General features: G+C 38.6%; 1 protein-coding gene across 5 annotated transcripts in view; it reads left to right on the top strand.

Annotated features, from left to right (window-relative positions):
• The window catches only part of LOC109410223 (protein held out wings), a 108946-nt gene that overhangs the window by 44371 nt on the left and 45594 nt on the right, over positions 1–18981 (top strand). For 3 of the 5 annotated variants that reach the window (XM_062850516.1, XM_062850513.1, XM_062850515.1), the window contains one exon: positions 15264–15613. The exons of the other annotated variants lie outside the window; for them this stretch is intronic. In XM_062850516.1, the coding sequence (XP_062706500.1) occupies positions 15264–15320 (57 nt within the window). In that variant the 3' untranslated portion in view covers positions 15321–15613. The remainder of the gene's footprint in view (positions 1–15263; positions 15614–18981) is intronic. 5 annotated transcript variants of the gene reach the window in all.

Genomic DNA, 18981 nt, shown 5'->3' with positions numbered 1-18981 from the left:
AAAAGTTTGTCTATAGCACTGATTCCTAAAGTGGGCGAAAATTACATAAATGAGGGCTAACATTTTAAAACTTCAAATTGAGGAACGAAAACTCCGACAAGGGGGCGAGTTTTCCAAAAAAAAAAACATTTCTTTTAGGGTGAATGAGTATTTTCGGCAGTTTTGATCTCCTCATCAAGAGGAGTTTTGGCCATTCAAATTGTCTGAAACTTGGTCGAATAATTCAGCTTGGTTGGGATATAGTTTAGATGTCTGTTTTAAGTTCAAAAGGCTTCAGATATCACCCTATGGTTAAGAGAACAGAGTTGCCAAAAATGCTTAATCCTCAAAAGCTGTGTGTTACAGTTCCGGCAGAATTTTATTTTTTCGTTAAGTTTCATAGTTTTAAAACCATAAAAATTCTGTAATTGTTTTATTGTTCGGCATATTTTTAAGGCTCAAATGAGAATCACATATTATCCAAAACTGAAAAAGTACTTTTTTCCAGGATGACGAAAATGCGAACAAAACCAGCGTGTCCGATTGTCATAATTGACTAAATAAACAATCGGACATTCTTATTTTCTTAGATTTGTGGATCATTTTGAGAAAAAGTGCTTTTTTAGTTCTGGAACATTTGCCAATCTCAATTGAGCCTTAATGAAATTATTTAATTTTCTTCTAAGTAAAGTTCTTCTTTCCGTCAGAGTTTCTATTAGAAATCGAAGAATATTTTTTGAGCTTAATCACAGAACTATATTACAATTTTCTTAAATATATGAAAATAATTATATTTGTAAGTTGCATTTTGTTATTTATTCTCGATTTCATATTATAAATTTAAAACTTGGAGTGGAATGGAAATAAAGTAAAAATTTTGGATGTGTCAACACATTTTGCAATATGTAATGACAATATGCGGATTTTAATGCAATACCTAAATTTTTAATCTTGTTCCAAAAAGTGCAAACTTAGAGAGTACAAACATTTTTCACAGCACACTTGCACACCTTCAAGGAGGCGATGATTCCAATAAGTATGGGAACCACTGTCTATAGAATACCTTAAACATTCTGGGATTCGATTTAAATGGTTCAAGTAAAACCTCAGAGTTTCGAGAATTCTTAAAGTTCAAAGAAAATTTTCCAACTCTTCCATGAACCGTGGAAAGATCTTGAACATAATTTTATGATTCTCCTGGAAATACTCAAAAAGAATACCGTGATTTCGGGTTAAATTGATCGACGTGAGATCCATTTTCAATTGTCAAAAATAACGCTCCCAATTAAATACCAGATGTGAAAATTTGTTACAGATTTCTCCAAAAATCATTGAATTTGAAGTTATTTTCAATAAATTTGATGAAAACTCTATAAATTGCTTCTTGAGTTTTAATGAAAATTTGTACATTTTCACATATGTTTTAGAAAAATAAATACCAGTAAAAATTAAAAACCGTCAAAAAGTAGTACACTCTTATGAGTTTCGATTATTATTATTATTAACGCCGATATAGAAAAAACTATACTGATAGAGATTTTTGAAAAAAAAAATCTGGCATCTCTGCTTCCACTAGACAGTGGTTTGAAGTTTATATGTAACCATTTTACTTCCCCGTACAAACCCGACCCTGAATAATATGCAGTGAATGTTGCAGTGAAAGTTGTCGAAATTCACGGGACACCCTCTTGAATTGTGCCTTTGGGTGTGAAGAACAATCTGTGAATGCTTCAGCTTAATCGATTAAAAACTGAGCTGGCGCAAACATTAGTTAAAGGTTTGTATGGGGTTTTCAGTCAGCACGCTGGTTTGAAAAGCTCGATTTGGCTCAGAATTGAAAAAAAATCGCAGTACCCTGATGATCATATCATGATTAAACGTGATTTAGTTGTGGTTTCCGGTAACGAAAGCAATATGGGGACATCTGCCACGTTTACTCTCGGTTGTTACAGAGAGATTGGAGGTCATCCAATTTCCCATTTAGTCGGACTAAAAATCTCATACCTTCAAAACATTTGCACCAGCTAAGTTTTTAACCGATTAAGCTGAAACTTTTACAGATCTTTCTTATCATCTAAAGCGCGGTTTTAAGGGGTGTCCGTGGAATTTTCTGTAGTGACAGGCAATTTCGATACAACGTTCAAACCCCTCTGACTGAGTTCTCATGAGCTCTCGCAATTGAGTGCTGTACAGCAAGCGCCTAAATAGACAAATAAAATCAGTTTATTGTTGACCATGCACACTTAATTTGGAATACCGTGTTCAGTAAATTTTTGACGAAAATAGAACAGCTGTATACAGCTATACTGCATTGTTTACCTTTTGCACCAGGTTTTGACAGTTGGTGTACTGAGCCTCAGTAAAATCGATTACCGAAGCTACCGAAATAGTTCTGCTGTTCTATCCTCGCGATCCTCGCAAAAAAGTGCTGAACAGGCAATTCAGGATATAGTGTGTGGACATACTTGAACGCCTATCACTATAACCTTAAGGTGAAACATCAAGAAATCCGGCTGCAATTTTGCATACAACCATTAGAGGCACAAATCTGCTGAATTATTCTGGCTGAGTGAGCAATGGCAAAAAGAGGCAGCTTTTCCAAATCGAGCACATTTGTTACGAATTTTTCAGATTGGTGCTCTTGAAAACGTGAGCAGGAGTCTAAGTCGTCCATTGTGGCAATCATATTTGTATTCGCTGGTGTTTCTCCTTTAGATTTTATTTTTTTAATTTTTATTAGCATTGGCGTAAATTAACATTTTCGACAATGTTGTATTCGGGCCAGTCTAATACATACTTTATCAAGTGGCCAAATTTCGCCTACCGCGTTATTTTGTCTAGACCGAATCCGCTCCCTAAGCTGTTTAGTTTTCCGTTGATTTAAAAATCTATGTAGTCTTGAATCATCTCCCATGCAAACAATATTTCTATATGGAAAAGTAGTGCCTTAATCGAAGAGCGAGCATCTCGTCCTCCAATCCATTTTATGAATTTTATTAAAATAAAAAAGGAAATGTGAACACTGTCAGTACAACTAAGCACCGATTTTGATTTCGAGCTTACCAACCGCCAGAAGTTAGTTTAAAGTGGTGTCCTGTTTTTATAGACTGTAGTAAGCCCTTTAGCAAATATTCGCTTAAAATAAAAATGATGATAAAGAATGTAGGATACTGAGGAAAGTTTGTAAAAAGTGCATTTTAAATTGATTACTACACTACATTAATGCACAAAATGACTCACTCTTATCTGTTTTTAACAGGAAACGAGTTTTAACGACACCTACATCTTATTCAAATGGGCTTTGCAGCATCTACGATTCAACAATCCGTGTAGCTATTAGGAAAGACCCACTTTTTTTCATAAACAAAGCTTCAAATCTCGTTTTCCCACACGCATACGCCTCAAACGCAATGAATGCCCATATCCACACTCTTCAATGTATATACGAAATAGTGGCCAATCCGAAGGCGCCCTACCGCCCATGCGCAGCCGAATAAGTGACCCTCTTTTTTGGATTGCGCGAGTTTCGCGCCATCCATTCAGTACCTCTTGCTACCACCACTTGAACTGCTCCTGGAGGCCTCTACCGCACCCGAAGACACCCGTTCGTCCCAAACGGAGCGCGCACGGAAGAAAAGCGATAAATCAAATCGCCCCCACACGCGAGCCGGGCACATTTCTGGTGGGGCGGCTTGGGCAGCTTCAGCCAAATGTGGAAACTCTAATAAATCCTACGACGACGACGGCGATGACGACGCATGGTCGACGACGGTCGTTCGTGATTCATAAAATAAAGTAAACTGCGCCGCGTGATCATCGGTATAACCGGACGCGCAGGCGGAGGATCGAAGAGCAGCTAGTTGGCAAGTCAAATTAGTATTCCATATGTAACAAAATTGAATTCAAATTGTTAGCACTGCAGCAGCAGCTGTTATCCACGACACAATAGTACCTGTGCGCCATATCACCGAGGTTGTCGGTCGTTACTCGCGTGGGAAGTAGTTCCTTCATGAGAGCACCCTTGTTGTTCCTCTCCGGGGGTGAGACAAAAAATACCGAAAGTGATCATTAGCCAAATCAAGTGCATACAAATTATTACCTTTCATCGGTTTTGTTGTTTCGTCGTTTTGTTGGCACACAAAGCGACATGGCACAGCTGAGAAGTGTGTGGGTTTTTAGAGATTTGGTCCACCTGGAATGGAACCGCGAGGTGCTTAGCAGCACTGTTCCCACACAATTGCGACCCGACCACCGAATGTATGTGGTCAACAACGGTGATCGTAAAGTGATATTTTTTTTCGGGGGCTAAGTTTTTGGCAAGGCAGTAATGACCTGAGAGCGGATGTTCAGTGAGTCACTGCACTGCGAGCAGTGAAGTGGGATACAAAATGACGACCGTCCAAGAACGTTTCTGATTGATTGATTTAGGTTGATAGTTCAGTCGAATATGTAAAAACTTTTCTAAATAAAATGTTGCAGAATTCATCGCAAGGAATTCGTTTTCTCTTTATGATTGAGACATCACTTCTTTCGTCACTTCTTCAGTAACTTTAGTGTTGTCTTTCTTAACTTTCTAACGATAGAAGACATTCATTTAGCCGAGGTTTTTTTTCCAAAACCGTAATATTTTTTTTTTTTGTTTAGAGAGACTTTACCGTACTCGGCATTCGTCTCTTCCGTAATATTTGTTTGAACATTTTCGGTTTTGAGAGGATTTTCAAGGTAATTTACAGTATATTATAGAATTAAATAATGTACACGCTATTTAAGCTTGTAAATCTGAATCGAAAACTTTCAAAAATTACAAATTTGTATTTACTCAGAAAATATAATACTTCTTTTGTATAACTTCAAATGTCGCCCCTGTAATAAGCACATTGTACATGATTAGAGTTGTGGTATTGTTCACCCGGTATACTGTTCAAAACAACAAAAAGTTTGGTTAAATTACTTGAAACCCTGTTCCAATTTCTTCTGAAACCCGAAATAGGCAATCACTGGCAATGACATTGGTTGTTCAACATCACCCCGGTTTCAAATTTAAAAAATTGCCCCTTTGAACATTTTTTTTACATTCTTTTACGGAAGTAGCAGGACCGATCTTGCGTTACATTAATAAAGCAATCAACTTCTGAAAATTATTAAATATATGCCCGCCCAAGTAACATTTTGATCATCAATTAGTCTTGTAGAGGCTTAGAGAGCCGTCATAAAACCTTATACCTTTTATTTTGGCACACAGAACCTCTTCCTCCGGATTTCTCCTGGGTTTCGTCAGGTATTTCTGTTGGAATTCTAGACCAACATTTGAAAAGGGCGGAAGAGACAAAATGTAAACAAATCACTTTTCAGCATAATTTGATGAAACAACTCATAAACATATGATTTTTCCTGACGTTAGCTCAAAAATGAGTTTCCACTTATGGAAAACAATAATTTAAATAAAGGCGGATTTCCACATCTGATTTTGATCACTTCATTTGGTTGTTCCGCCAATGATCTTGCGCCTTTGAAAAAAAGCACAAAAATGCACAAAATTGTTAACACTGTTGAATAAACAGTCGAGAACAGCATCTCGCCATTCATATTTATCAAATTTACACAAAACTTTTACTCCCACTTTTGATTAAAGTCGCCCCTAACTACTTACACCGTTATTGAAAAGCCTTCGTCATTACGTCGTGCTTCGGCGCCCATTAAAATGTCTGAGTGGAAATCCGCCACACACTTATTGCTCTTGTTGCGCACGGATGGTTCTTACGCCCAAGATCAAATTTTCATCGTAAGTCGCTGACTGACTGCAATAAGTGGCGATAATATGGCTTCAATGTCTATTCAGGATATATTTTCTCCAAAGGACCCAGGTTTGGATGATATGCCGCTGGTAAAGCTTCAGTGATAAAAATGTTAGCGAATGGTCTCAAATCTATTGACCGGCATAGGTCACAGCAGGTAGATTCAGCAAAAGGTGGTATTGGGAACCAGGCCCGTGCACAGAAAAGGCGACAAGGGAGGGGTTTTACCCAATTTTAGCAAATGGTGAAGGAGGCCTCGTGTATAGAGTATCGGCTCGGCAATGGGAGGAGTTTAACCCCCAAAACCCATCCGTTGTGCACGGGCTTGTTGGGAACATAATATGCTGCCTGCGCTTCCCCATCGGTACTGTAGCTATATTTTTTTCAACGCGCATTATGGACAATGGCAGGGACAACTCCCTCCTTTGTTGTACGATACTAGATAAACTGTAAAGAGTTGTTGTTCGTAGATAAGAGCTAGAATATAGATTTTAATCGAAATCTGATTGCCATTGCATTTTATTCATTGTTTTTTTACCACTCATCGTAGGCAACGTCAAGAGAAAATTTCCTTCCTCCTCCATTGTCCAATGTCAGATAAACTTCAATTAGTTACTTTTAGTTAAGAGAGCTTCAAAATCAATTTATTGCAGTGGATTAGGTTCAAAATCTATTGCATTCCACTAATTTCGATACAAAATTTCTTCAGGCGTAACAACAAATGCGATCGATTCTAGATAATATTGACCAGGCGTAATTCCAGTGCTGGCGACCAAGCGGCGTAGCATGTCGGGCATAATGACCAATGAGTTTTTATTTGGGCGTAATTTTCATTTCATTAATTTTCTTCAAGGAAAAACGCTTGTTTGTACTTTTTGACATAAAATCACCAAGAGGATAGTGTTTTCTTCTAAAACAACGAAAAAGATTGAGTGCACACGCACAAAGTGTTAAATAGGAATTAGTTTTAGGTTGTGAAACTTTGCAAGCGTTTTTCTCGATTCTAACATTTTGGATATCCGCCCTTTTCACATGTTGGTCTAGAATTGTTCTTCCCGGAGAACTGCTTGGTATTCCTTCAGAGATTTCAATTAGGATTGCTCCTGGATTTTATGTTGGTATTTCTGCATACATTCTTGTTGGGGCTACACCGGCGATTGCTCCTGAGATTCTTCCAGGAAATCCTCTGAGAATTTCCCCTTGTGATTCCTTCAGGAATTCTTCCAGACATTCTTCCAGGAATTTATCCAAGGACTTCTTTAGGGATTCCTCCCGGCATTTCTTGACGGATTCCAGCAGAGATTTCTCCTGGAATTCGTCTATGTTTTTTTTTTCTGCTGGGATTCCTCCAGGGTGATTAATGCTATAATTAATTTAGGAATTTCCGCTAGAATTTCTCTGGAAATTCGTCCAGCATACCTGCAGCGATATCATTCAAATATTCCTTCGTGAATTCCTCTTAATGTTCCACCGGTAATTCTGCTGAGATTGTTTCGCAAATTTCTGATGAGATTACCGCATAAACTGCTGCTGTGATTCTTCAGGCAGTTCTTGCTGCGGGTACTCCGGCAATTTCTTTTAAGATTCCTCTAGAAATTCTTCTGAAAATTCCTGCTGGGATTGCCCGTAGCATTCCTCCAAAAATCCTCTTATAAATCCAGAATTCTTCTTTTAAGGATTGTTTCAGGAAAACTACTCGAATATATTGATGAATTTCTACTGCGATATAAAGATGAACTCCTTCTTAGATTTCTGAAGCAATATCCCTTCTGGGAACTGGGATAATTCCAGAAACTAGATCTTAGATTTCTCAAGAAACTACTGCAGGAATTGCACTAAAAAAATCGCCAGGCAGTTCTCTAGACATCCTTCAGTTACTTTTATAGAGATACTTCTAGGGACTTTTCTGAAGATTCCTCCAGATCTTCACAGAGTTCTCCAGAGCAGAGTTTAAAATCTTCATTGTCAATGAGTACATCCAACATGAATTTTGAAAATCGTACACTGAGGGATCAAAATCGAATTCATTTTGGCGAATGAATTTTCTCACTTATTAATTCATTTTTCTGTCACTGAGAATTTTCACTGAAAAAGATAACTGAACCATAACTTCCGTATATACTTCCAATCACCACAACACTTGTGCTTAGTGATTGATTGGAATCCTAACTATCTGTGTCCATGTGTTTATTAAGTGGAATTGTACATCCGTTACCAGAAATTGGATATTTTATCATGTGAGAAAAAATATTCATGATAGAGAATTGAATGAAAACAGGCATTCAGCTGACAATGAATGCGGCGAAACATAAATAAAAAAGATGAAAATGTCAATCTTCACTTTGGTTCTTCGCATTTTTACACTCTGCTCCAGAGACTCCTCCACGAATACCTCCAGAGTTTTCACTAAGCATTATAGGAATTCTTTCAGGTATCTCTCCATACATTTTTTCATTGGCTCCTCCAAAAATCACAAGATTTTCTGTTTGTATTTGTTTGCCTTCTCATGCACTCTTAGAAAAAAAAAACATGTAAATTTAAGTTCACTTGGATGCACATAAAAGCAGCGGCCAGTTTCACTCAAATTTACGTCTTCTAGCATGAATAAAGTCGAGCTAGCAATCGCTAGAACCGAATCGCCAGATAAAACATGAAAGTAAGATATATTGTAAAATGTTGACCTGGATTCGAACACTGAACTTCTGATTGAGAGTCAACCACTATACCTCTCGGCTGTATCAACGAGTTTCTAAGATAGATGATAAATGTTAAACTGTTTCTACCTACCTGGTCAGATAGGTTTGTTGACATTTTGTGCAGCCAACTCGAGCTTACATGATGTATGTAAAATTGAGTCAAATTTGTTATTCGGTCATAGAATATTTTTGCGTACGTTGATGGTTTACGTCACGTGTAAATTCCTAATTTTTTAAGAGTGTGGGATTCATCCAAACATTCTTCTTTGCATTACTGCTAGGATTTCTCCAGAAATCAGACAATAATCTTTTACGTAATCCTGATAAATCAGACGAATTTCACGCCAACTTGTCTTCAGAGTTGGCAGCACCATCTCTAGAATAACCTGTATTTTCCATGGGCTCAAACAGTTTTTTTTTTCTTTCAAATGTTTTACCTACCATTTATTTTACAAAGGAATTTTACCGAAAATTAATTAATGAATGTCCAGAGATTTGAACGATATTCTTCAAGGGATTCGTAAGAAACATTGCCAGAAGGTCCGGGATAGATTTTCAAAAATTTCCTCGCGTTTTATACTCAGACAGTCTATTAGAAATTAGTCAGGCAAAAACGTTAGACATATTTTCAGGAATGACGCCAGAAATAAATTTTGCAAGGCTTTTGTATAATACCTCTTCTTTAGAGTTTTCGCTCTTTACATATTTTTCCTGAAAATTTGCTGAAAGTACATTCAAATATTTTGGAAAAAAAATCTCTATCAATCTGTTTAGAATTCCATCAGTCATTTTTCCTAATCTTTTTTGGATCTCCATCGATCTGTCGTCTAGAAGTATTGGAGTGTTGTCTAACAGTTTCGTCAGATTGTTTTCTGAGTTTTTACTGCAATTAACAGGTGTACCGAGATTTACTTCGGCTATTTCAGAGAACTTCGTGCTTACTCACCAATTCCATTAGAAATGAGTCCGATATTTCCTGAAGAATTTTACAAAAGAAAATTTTCGAAAAATACTGAGATTTTTCAAGTCCACCAGTAATTAAAAAAAAATCAGGGTTTAAATTTAAATTCAAAATAATAGCATTAGGGAACTCTATTTTCTCCCAAGCTTTGGTCACCAACTCCGCTCGAAAATCTGTCAAAATCGCCTCCATGAGTTTTGCAAGAGACTTGTTCAAGAAATGCAAGCCAATTCACCAGAATTTATTAAGGAAAGTCATATTGGTCTTGTTCAAACTAATTCGTCTTTGTGAAGTTATTTGTCCAATAAATTATTCCCTGATATTTCCAGGTTTTTTTTCAGGTTGAATGAAATTACCTGACAATTCCAGGTTTTCCTGGTAGTAGACACCTTACCAGTTCAGGAAAAAATGCTTCACTTTTTAAGCACTGATTGTGTGCCTAACAGCGCTCGAATGAATAGAACAAATAGTTGTCAAATTTTAAATTGCATGCTTTGAAAAAAATGTGTGCACACAGCAACTGGCTTCTTAAGCGATGTTGAGATAATTCCATACTCGTTAAACTGAGCCGAAATCCTAATTTTCGTGAATTTTTATGCCCGGGAACCTATTTACGAATCAATTTGAAGTTTGTATGGGAGAGATTCGTCGAATCACCCCTCATCTAATTTTGAAGTGGGCGGAGCTGTCAAACAGTAGCTTAGCAGTCAAAAGGTGATATAAAAAATCTATTCGAATTTGATTTTAAATATCAAAATGAAGGTCTAAAAATCTGAAAAAAATCACAGTGGTACAGGTGCTCTTTTGTATAAAAATTAAAAAGGGATATTTTTTTTTTTAAATTTAAAAACCCAATTGGCTTCTTTAGCGGTGTTGAGATAATTATATATTCTGAATCTGCATGAACTTTGGTGCCCGGGAACCTATTTAAAAATCTATTTGAAGTTTGTATGAGAGCGATTTGTCAAATGACTCCTCGTCGCATGTTGTACTGGGTGGAGCTGTCAAGCAGTTGCTCAGCTGTCAAAAGGTGATTTCAGAAAATCTTTTTGAAAATAACTTTAGTTATCAAAACGAAGTTCTAAAAATCTCGAAAAAATCATAGTGGTTCAGAAAAAGGTGTTCTTTCGCAAATAAATCAAAAAATGATTACATTTTTTGTTAATTTAACAACCTAATTCATTTTAAAGCGCACCGCGAGATTAAAGATTTGAAAATTCCTGCCCTATACCTATTATGATGTTCGGAGTATATTTTGGCAAATACATTGTGATTTCTTTATGATACTTTACGGACGAATGGTGATGGTGACCTTGCTAAGCTGTTGAAGGTTGTAACCGTTCAAGAATATTCACGAGGTTTTTGAAACAAGATGGCTTAAGCGCCACTCCTGAAACTCGAGAGACCACCTGTCGTTTTGACTTTGCCCGACTTTGAAGACTTTTCCCTCAGGGGACTCGTGAACGGCTTCACTATTATCCAACGAACCCGGAAATACGCCACCTTACCCTGCCCACTTACGATGGAGAAAACCCCGACCTAAGCTCTTTCGATTCGTACGCTTGGGATGGAAGGTGGAAGTTTAGAGGGTCAATTTACCTCAACCGTAACGATATAAATTACTGTGAAAAAGATGAGTTTCAGTTCAACTATTCAAAACGAATTTATTCTAAAATTGCAAACTTGAATTCATAAATTATTCTGAACATACTGATTCGGGTTGGACCTTCTATTTACAAAAGTTTACAGGTTGGAAAAATGGAAACACTCATGGCCATGAAATAAGGTTTCCACGTACCTGCGCAGGTTTTGTTACCCTGAAGCGTTGTCTCGATGTCCTCCGACGACGAACGTTTCCGGCCCTTGCCGGAGCTGGACGAGGGATGTCTGTTGGTGCGTTCGATCCCTGTAGCAATGGCGATGACGATGCTTGGCCGTTGACGCTGTAGTGATGGCGGCAGCAATGGACACTAGAGCTCGGGAGTATGGCCGAAATATCGGTGCGGAGGAGGTGGAGGCTGGACGGAAGGCTTCCGATTTATCGATTCCTCGAGAGCTTATCGCTACGACGGATTGTCGAGCTTCCCGGGTTGTGACCGTCTCCTCGGGACAAAGAGCCAACGTACCCTTCGCACGGCTTCTCCTTGTGGGTTCCACCGTACGCGATGAAATGAAACCCCTCGCCTTCGGATAAGGTCCGGTCCCACGCACGACACTTGGCTACGTACGCGGACCGTGCTCTCGGTACTCTGTCCACCTGGGGGTTGTAGCGTGAGGTGGAATTTGACGACGGCTATTGGCGACCGCTGGAGAACTTCGTTCGTGATCTAACGAACTTCACCTCACTCCGTTTAGCTACCTCGAAAGGCGGGCCTTTGCGGATTCCCGAGCTCAAGAATGTCTGTCCGAGTACCTCGGACGAGAAGGGTGCCAGGGACGCCTCGGGTAACCCCTAATTGACTCCGCTTGTCACGCTAATTCGCTGATTCCAGCCCGTACAATAAAAAGCGCCTTGGCGCTGGAAATAGTCCAACGCGAACAGTATCAATCAATCACTAGTCAAAAATTGCTTAAAACACTATATTTACCTTTTATGTACAAATCCACACTAAGTGTAGAAGAAACGCAGAATACCCACGGTCTCGCCAACCGGAAAAACACGTACAATTTTACTAAATTAACACAAAAGATACAAAAAACCGTTTTAAACACTTCGAACGAATTCACTTTTCTACCTAAAATTACCTTCGGTACGCAAACGAAGGGCACAAACTAATCAAAAACTACTTCACTTTTCGAAACTTTAAAACCGCGATTACTTCCACACACCAGCCTTATGATGAACGAAATGATCGAGCCTTAGTCAATTTTCCCTTAAATGAACTTCTTAAACAATCCCCTATTATTTGAATAATCGCGCCAACGAAGAATTCGAATGGCGATCTAAATTATTGGCGCATTTCTAGGTTCGTCAAGATGGTTTACATGAGTTATGTATATTTAGGAGCCATCACTGCACTCACTACGTCATTTTTATAGCAGCTGGTTTAGCCGCGACACAAACCAACATACACGTATAGCTCTAGTTTCTAATTCACACGAGCAAAGTCAAGACGAATTTGAATGTCGAATCTAATCTAAACAGTTTTATATCATAGCGATAATTATGTTATGGCTTATTTCTATAAACGAATTCAAAGCGTGATTTTACTTAAAAAGAGAAAAACGTCAAAGCGTTTTTCAATGCAGTTCATTAATTACACTAGTTTACAGCATTTTTGAATTCGGTAAGCTGATGATCGTTTTTGGTGCAAAATCATGCCCTGAGTTCGAAAACGCGAAGGAAAAAAAATACAGTAGAGCGGAATTTTTTCGACTTTCCATACAAGGTTGATGATTTGAAATCAATTTTTGTTCTATTTTCAAGCAAAGTCGCTCACTTCACACATCTCATTCTCCGTAATCAATGCTCCGTTTAAGCTGAATTTTTTACTGTAACTTGCCTACATATAGTATGCCAAATAAACGTTGAGAAAGAATTTTTAAATTGTTCTCTTCTTATTGAAAAAAATACAATTCTTCTTTTGTTTTTGGAAATTATGCTAAAATTTAAGGTGATCGTCCCCAAAACTCGCCAATATCTTGCATTTCGTCAATCTGACGCAAAACCTGCATTCAGATGATCGAATGGTATTATATTCAGCTTTTAATTTATGGAAAAAGATTTAAAATTGGTTGAACAAAACGCAAGATATTTGAATTTTATTAAATTCCATATTTTAAAAAGTTGTAAAACTCAATAATGAGCTAAAACTCAAAAACTGTTCTACTTTAAATTTTTTGAAGCATATTTTCGAAATCAGCGCTAAATTATGCTTCAAAAATTTTGATCGTTGACAGAAGTTCACGACTTTTGTTTTATTTTGTAAACTAGTGTTACTAAAACAAAATATTTACAATAAACTAACCTCAAAGCAAAAGCAATTTTGCTTAAAAAAATAAAAACGTCAAAACTTTACAAGGTGCTATAGACTGCTTGGTGATATGTATACCTCTTATAAGTTCTATGTATGACGTATTGCTGCCATCACCAACATTTTTTTCAACCAATATTCACATAGTGTCCTTCGCGGGTTCCGAGTGTCATGTTACAGAATACCTTTTGACCTGAATAAAAGCATTGCCACTGCACCAACGGGATTTTCAAACGTGCTAAACAAAAAGACAGAGGTGGAAGCGGGGAGTGGTTAGCTCTTAATTAAAATAAATTGAAACGCGTAGCGGCGATGCAAGATAAACGACTGGCCACTGCGCTGTCGAAGCTAAGTAGTTGATCAACTGGTGTATGATTCCGCGTGCTAGGCTCGTGTGGGCAACAAGAATTCCTACGCATTCCCTAGACCCGTAGGAGACCGTCCGTGTGCCGATCGCGATTGCAATAGCAGCCGTGTGCGGTGCATGCCATCTGTCACAATGCAGCTTAGACTAGGTTCTGCAACTTGTTGCACAACCTGGCTTTCAAGTGTGCGTCCCAAGCGTAGGAGTGAACCATGAGATCTAGAAACACCTCCGCCCCGTGGCGAATTTTGATTCATCTAAAGGACGTTGACTAATTTCTCATTCAAATCAAACTCGTCGTCACCGCGGTGATGAAAAAAGGAAACCTACGCTCAGTCGTCTTGGAGCGCGACTGGTTTTAATTTGAATCTAATTAGCCACGTACCTTACTCTAGCGAGCCGGGTGTACCAGGTAGAGCTGCTAAGCTATTCAAGTAAGTGGGTTTACTGCGCCAAGTCAGGTAGCCACCTACTCACGCGTTCGCCTTTCGGCTTTGGAAGTCATGTGCGCGGCCGGCAGTATTGATACCTACACCCTCTCCTCCGATGGCGATCAATCAAAGTGATTTGACGCCCACTTGGTGCTCTCGGGGTTCGATTGTGTACGCAGATGGATGTGACTGCTACTGCTGCTGGGGCGATTGATGCAATTGACGGGAATTAGACATTAGCCGGAACGGTGACAAACTTCGAATGTAGGTGGATTTGGTTGATTGCGCATCGTGAGGAGTGTTGGCGTTCCTTTTTCGAGACCATATGGTACATTCGGGGGCTGCGCTTGAGTAATTTGGTCAAGGGAAATTGTGTCTGACGATCTATGAAAATGCTATTTGTGATGGAACAATAGACACTTCATCTTCTTGTTGGTGTTACGTTTTAACTTGAACAAAGCCTGTTTCTCAGCTTAGTGTTCTATTAACAGTTCCATTAACTGAGACCTTTCTCTGCCAATTACCATTTTATATTCGTATATCGTGTGGCAGGCAAGATCATATTCTATGCCCAAGAAAATCAGAGAAATTTATACTACGAAAGTTTATTTTACTAAAAAGTACAAATCAAACAAAATAGTTAACATTCGCACAGAAAATATATGCCCTCTTTCTTTACATTGTACATCGGTCTATCGCGTTGCGATTCCCAAGTAGCTTTCTGCATAATAAAGCACGTTTAATTGTTTTCAACAGCCTCCCCCGGTTTTCCGTCTACTCTGCTTTCTTTGGTCCACCTTTTCGGCAAGGGCCGTTAATCTTCCCAACCAAATTTTACAACCCATTGAATCGCCTCCTCTGAAATGACGTAGATATGTAGCTAACCAGTGCCAATCTTACGCTGCACTATCGGCATTGCTCAGAAGAAGAAAGCTAACCGACTACTGGCTGTCTGGCTTGACCTCGGGATCCCTTCCTCCCCATCCCCCAAAATGCTCCACTCCGGGGGAAAACATCTCCATTGTATTCTTTTTTCTCTCTCTCTGCATGTTTCTTCTTCTAGTTTCCCTCTTGCTTCCAACCGGTTCCACACCACCTTCAGGGACAGATGACAGTTTAGCATTCGGGAGCGAATGTAGGATCGAGCCAGATCGCGGTGGTAGCCAGCAGTGGGGGATGAGATTTTGCGACCGCGCGCTGCTCCTCGCTACACTCTGGTTAAGTTTAAATCATGTGACTAAAATTTATGATCTGTCCCGCCTGGGCCTGAACCTCCCTGTACAACAAACTCTGAAAACCGTTGCTGCGCTGCCGGTTGCTGTTGTTGCTGCACTGTCTTTCTCATTTCTACCGCCTGCCGCATTCACTAGCAACGACCCCACCAGTCAGTGCCATCAGAAAGCTGCAAGAACGGTAAATCAGCGAGAAAAATTTCGTTATTTTTATTAGTCTTCACAGAATTCTGTTTTCTTACCACGCCACACCTTTTGCTGCTCCCCCTCTCCGTGGGACACTGACATTCCATGCGATTTGAATCACCGCCAGACCACTATCACCACTTTGCTGTTTTATGTTTCATCTGTGTTCCTCATTCCATGTCTGAGACAAGAATTTGTACTATCTATCGCGAAACACCTGTCAATAATAGGTATCAACCAACCGCACGTGCGGCCATCATAAACTAGTGGAAGATCATCTTGGCACTAATTGATACTACTGTTCTAAAATCTGCCTGATTTGATACTCATTGAAATTCTAAAAAGCAGCAGTTAGGGTAAAAGCTCCCTTAGTGAAGGTAGTACCAATAATGGTGGTAGTGGCAATTTAGCACTATTTCGACTAAAAAGCTTGAAAATGACATTTTAATAGATGCATCATACCTAATTGATAACATTAATTCAGTTTTGTATTCAGGATTTGACGAAAAACCTATTTGAAAAACATATTTTCCTTATTTTTTTCGGTCCTTTGCACCTATAGTGGTGGGTCCCATAAGAATTTAATGGGATGCGCCACTAAAGGAACCAATGTTTTATTTTAAATACCTCTATAATGGAAACCGTGTACCTATAGATGGTGCAAGTGATTTATTAGCAAAAACTAAAACAAACAATAGTTTTTACATTTTTCCTAGCAAATTTAGGTGAAAAACTACTGATTAACGTTTTCAGACTTTTTATTTTGTGTATTAGGCTGACACAAATTTCGATTTCTCTGATGTACCCAACCCCCTCACGGATTTTTTTTTTTGTCAGATTTCGAAATTTTGAGGGGAGACACAAATAAATTATTTCGGAATTTAAAAATTTTAAAGTGAAATTAGAATCGTCGAGAAAATTTCTTAACAAATCCGTTGAGTTTTACGATTTTGCCTAATTGTTTGGGTAGTTTTTCATCAAATACCTTTATTATTTATCATCCCTCCCCCTTGATGAATCAACAAGCAAAGTGACAAAAGAAGAAAATGAGGTTTGTTCCGGCCTTATCAATGTTTTACAATTATTTTACTACAAGGAGCACCACTATTGGTACATTTACTCTAATTCAAGACAAACATTTCTGGCGTTCGATTTGAATAGGTCGAATCAACATAGGAATCACAGCAAACATACGACCTATTCAAATCGAACGCCAGAATTGAAAAGGCCACATCAACATTGCGTAAACAAACACGTTTCTGTCGACTTAGGGCCTTCTGGGATCCACTAACGCATCTCACCACCATTAACAGAAAGCTTGATGTTTGCGCTATCTGTTAGTGGTGGTGAGGTGTGTGGGTGGAGTTCAAAAGGCCTCAAGTCGATAAAAACATGTTTGTTTACAAAATATTGTTGTGACCTTTTCAATTGTTGGTCTTGAATTGTAATATGTTATTTTTAACCCTCGAGCAATCGCGCTGTTGTAATTTGAATAGCACGTTAAAAAAAAAACTCGCTTTTTGTACTCGGCTTTAGGTATTGGCCAACCACGCGGCTAACGGAAGGTTAAAGTTGTATTTTGATGTTTCTTTTGAATGCTTGCTAGGGAATCGCGCCACTTGGGCGGTGGATTCTATATTCGTCTGTTTTCCACTATAACTCAGTCAAATTTGAACCAATTGACACAACTTTTGGAATGTGGTGAGATAGGTATAGTATCTACCCGTGTACAACATTTCAAGTCAATTGGTTCAAAATTGACTGAGTTATAGTGGAAAACAGACGAATATAGAAGCCACCGCCCAAGTGGCGCGATACCCTACATATAATAATAACATAAGCGTTAAACCATGTTTAACTATGTGGGTAAGCATGGCTTACCGGTTAAGCGGAGGTGAAGAAATCGACCCTAAGTGATTAACCCTCTAATACCCAAATTTTTTATTTTGTCTAAAAATCATTTTACGTCATCTAAAATCGATTTAAACATTTTCCGGAAGGTGATTCGTTTTAATTCTCATTTTTTTAATTTAAAGTTTTAGTTTTTCTAGGTTTTATTTTTGAACATCCCTACGCTTTGATATTTTTCTTGTTAGCCTATTTTGCACACGGATTTGTTAAACGAACACATTTTGAGGTTTAATAGTTATTGTTAAAATATTTTTCTTTTTTTTTATGGAAAATTTTATTTTTAATCTTTATTTTAGGAAAATCATTTGAGTGTGTATTCAACTCCCTTAACCCTCAAGTGATGGCGTACAACACGTTGAAAAAATCCCCCAATCCATGGATCGCATCACCGACCCAACGGTGACTCCCAGATCTCCCATCCTTTCCATCTAACAAATACCCCAGTCCGTGCTGATTGTGGGGATGCAGCGGTGATCTCGGTCTTTAGTAGCAACAACCAGCACACTCTAACATTCCTTTCCCTTCCCAACTAACTATAAGGACATGGCCGGCGCCGTTATTGATCCAAAATGTATGAGTTGCACTTTGAGAATAAGTGGAGTGTCCCAGCCCTTATTCATTTGGATCTCAGTGCAATTGGAACCAGCTCAGATCAATCACGGAGTAGCAACTATTGACATGTATAGTCAGATTTGATCGTTATCGTTGATCGTCGATCGTTATCCAAAAATATAAAAGCTTAAATTTCCCGGAAAGGAAAAATACAAAATTGCTCAAACTATACCCCGTTTAAAGGCTGGGTGGGGTATTAGAGGGTTAACGGCAATTTAAGGGGTGATGCGGCACAGTTCCCGGATTGCTTTATATGATAAATTCACCACATCAAACTGTTTTGTAAAGTTGAAAAAAAAAGGAAAAGGTTTATAAACACATGAATAATAAACATCAGTTTTACCGTCGTGTGGGGTGACATTGGGTCACTTGTCGGCATATTTAGAATACGGCGGGAATGTACATATCTAGATGAACATTTGAAAAGGGCCTATCTGCTTTTTGTAAACAAACATGTTTCTATCTCTGTAGGGCCCATCTGCATCCACCCACACACATCAACACCCTTAACAGATAGCTTGAAGAACACTCTTTCTGATAAGAGTGTTGATGTGTGTGGGTGGATGCAGATGGGCCCTACAGAGACAAAAACATGTTTGTTTACGCAAAGCAGATAGGCCCTTTTCAAATGTTCGTCTAGATATATTGTGTGCTTAACTACTAGAATACATAATTCTAAGATACTTGGCATCCATCGTCAAATTCTCTGACTTATATTGAAACCGTAAGATCGATGGACCAATATTACCCCGAACGACGCACAGTGGGAAAATAAGGTACAAAACCGACAAAGAATTCTGTAACTTTTGAAAACCACGAATGCGGTTTACGAAGTTATAC

The sequence above is a fragment of the Aedes albopictus genome, chromosome 2 (assembly GCF_035046485.1).
Source record: "Aedes albopictus strain Foshan chromosome 2, AalbF5, whole genome shotgun sequence".
Taxonomy (NCBI): domain Eukaryota; kingdom Metazoa; phylum Arthropoda; class Insecta; order Diptera; family Culicidae; genus Aedes; species Aedes albopictus.
The sequence above is the reverse complement of the archived record's forward strand: the minus strand, read 5'-3'. Positions and strand labels throughout refer to the sequence as shown.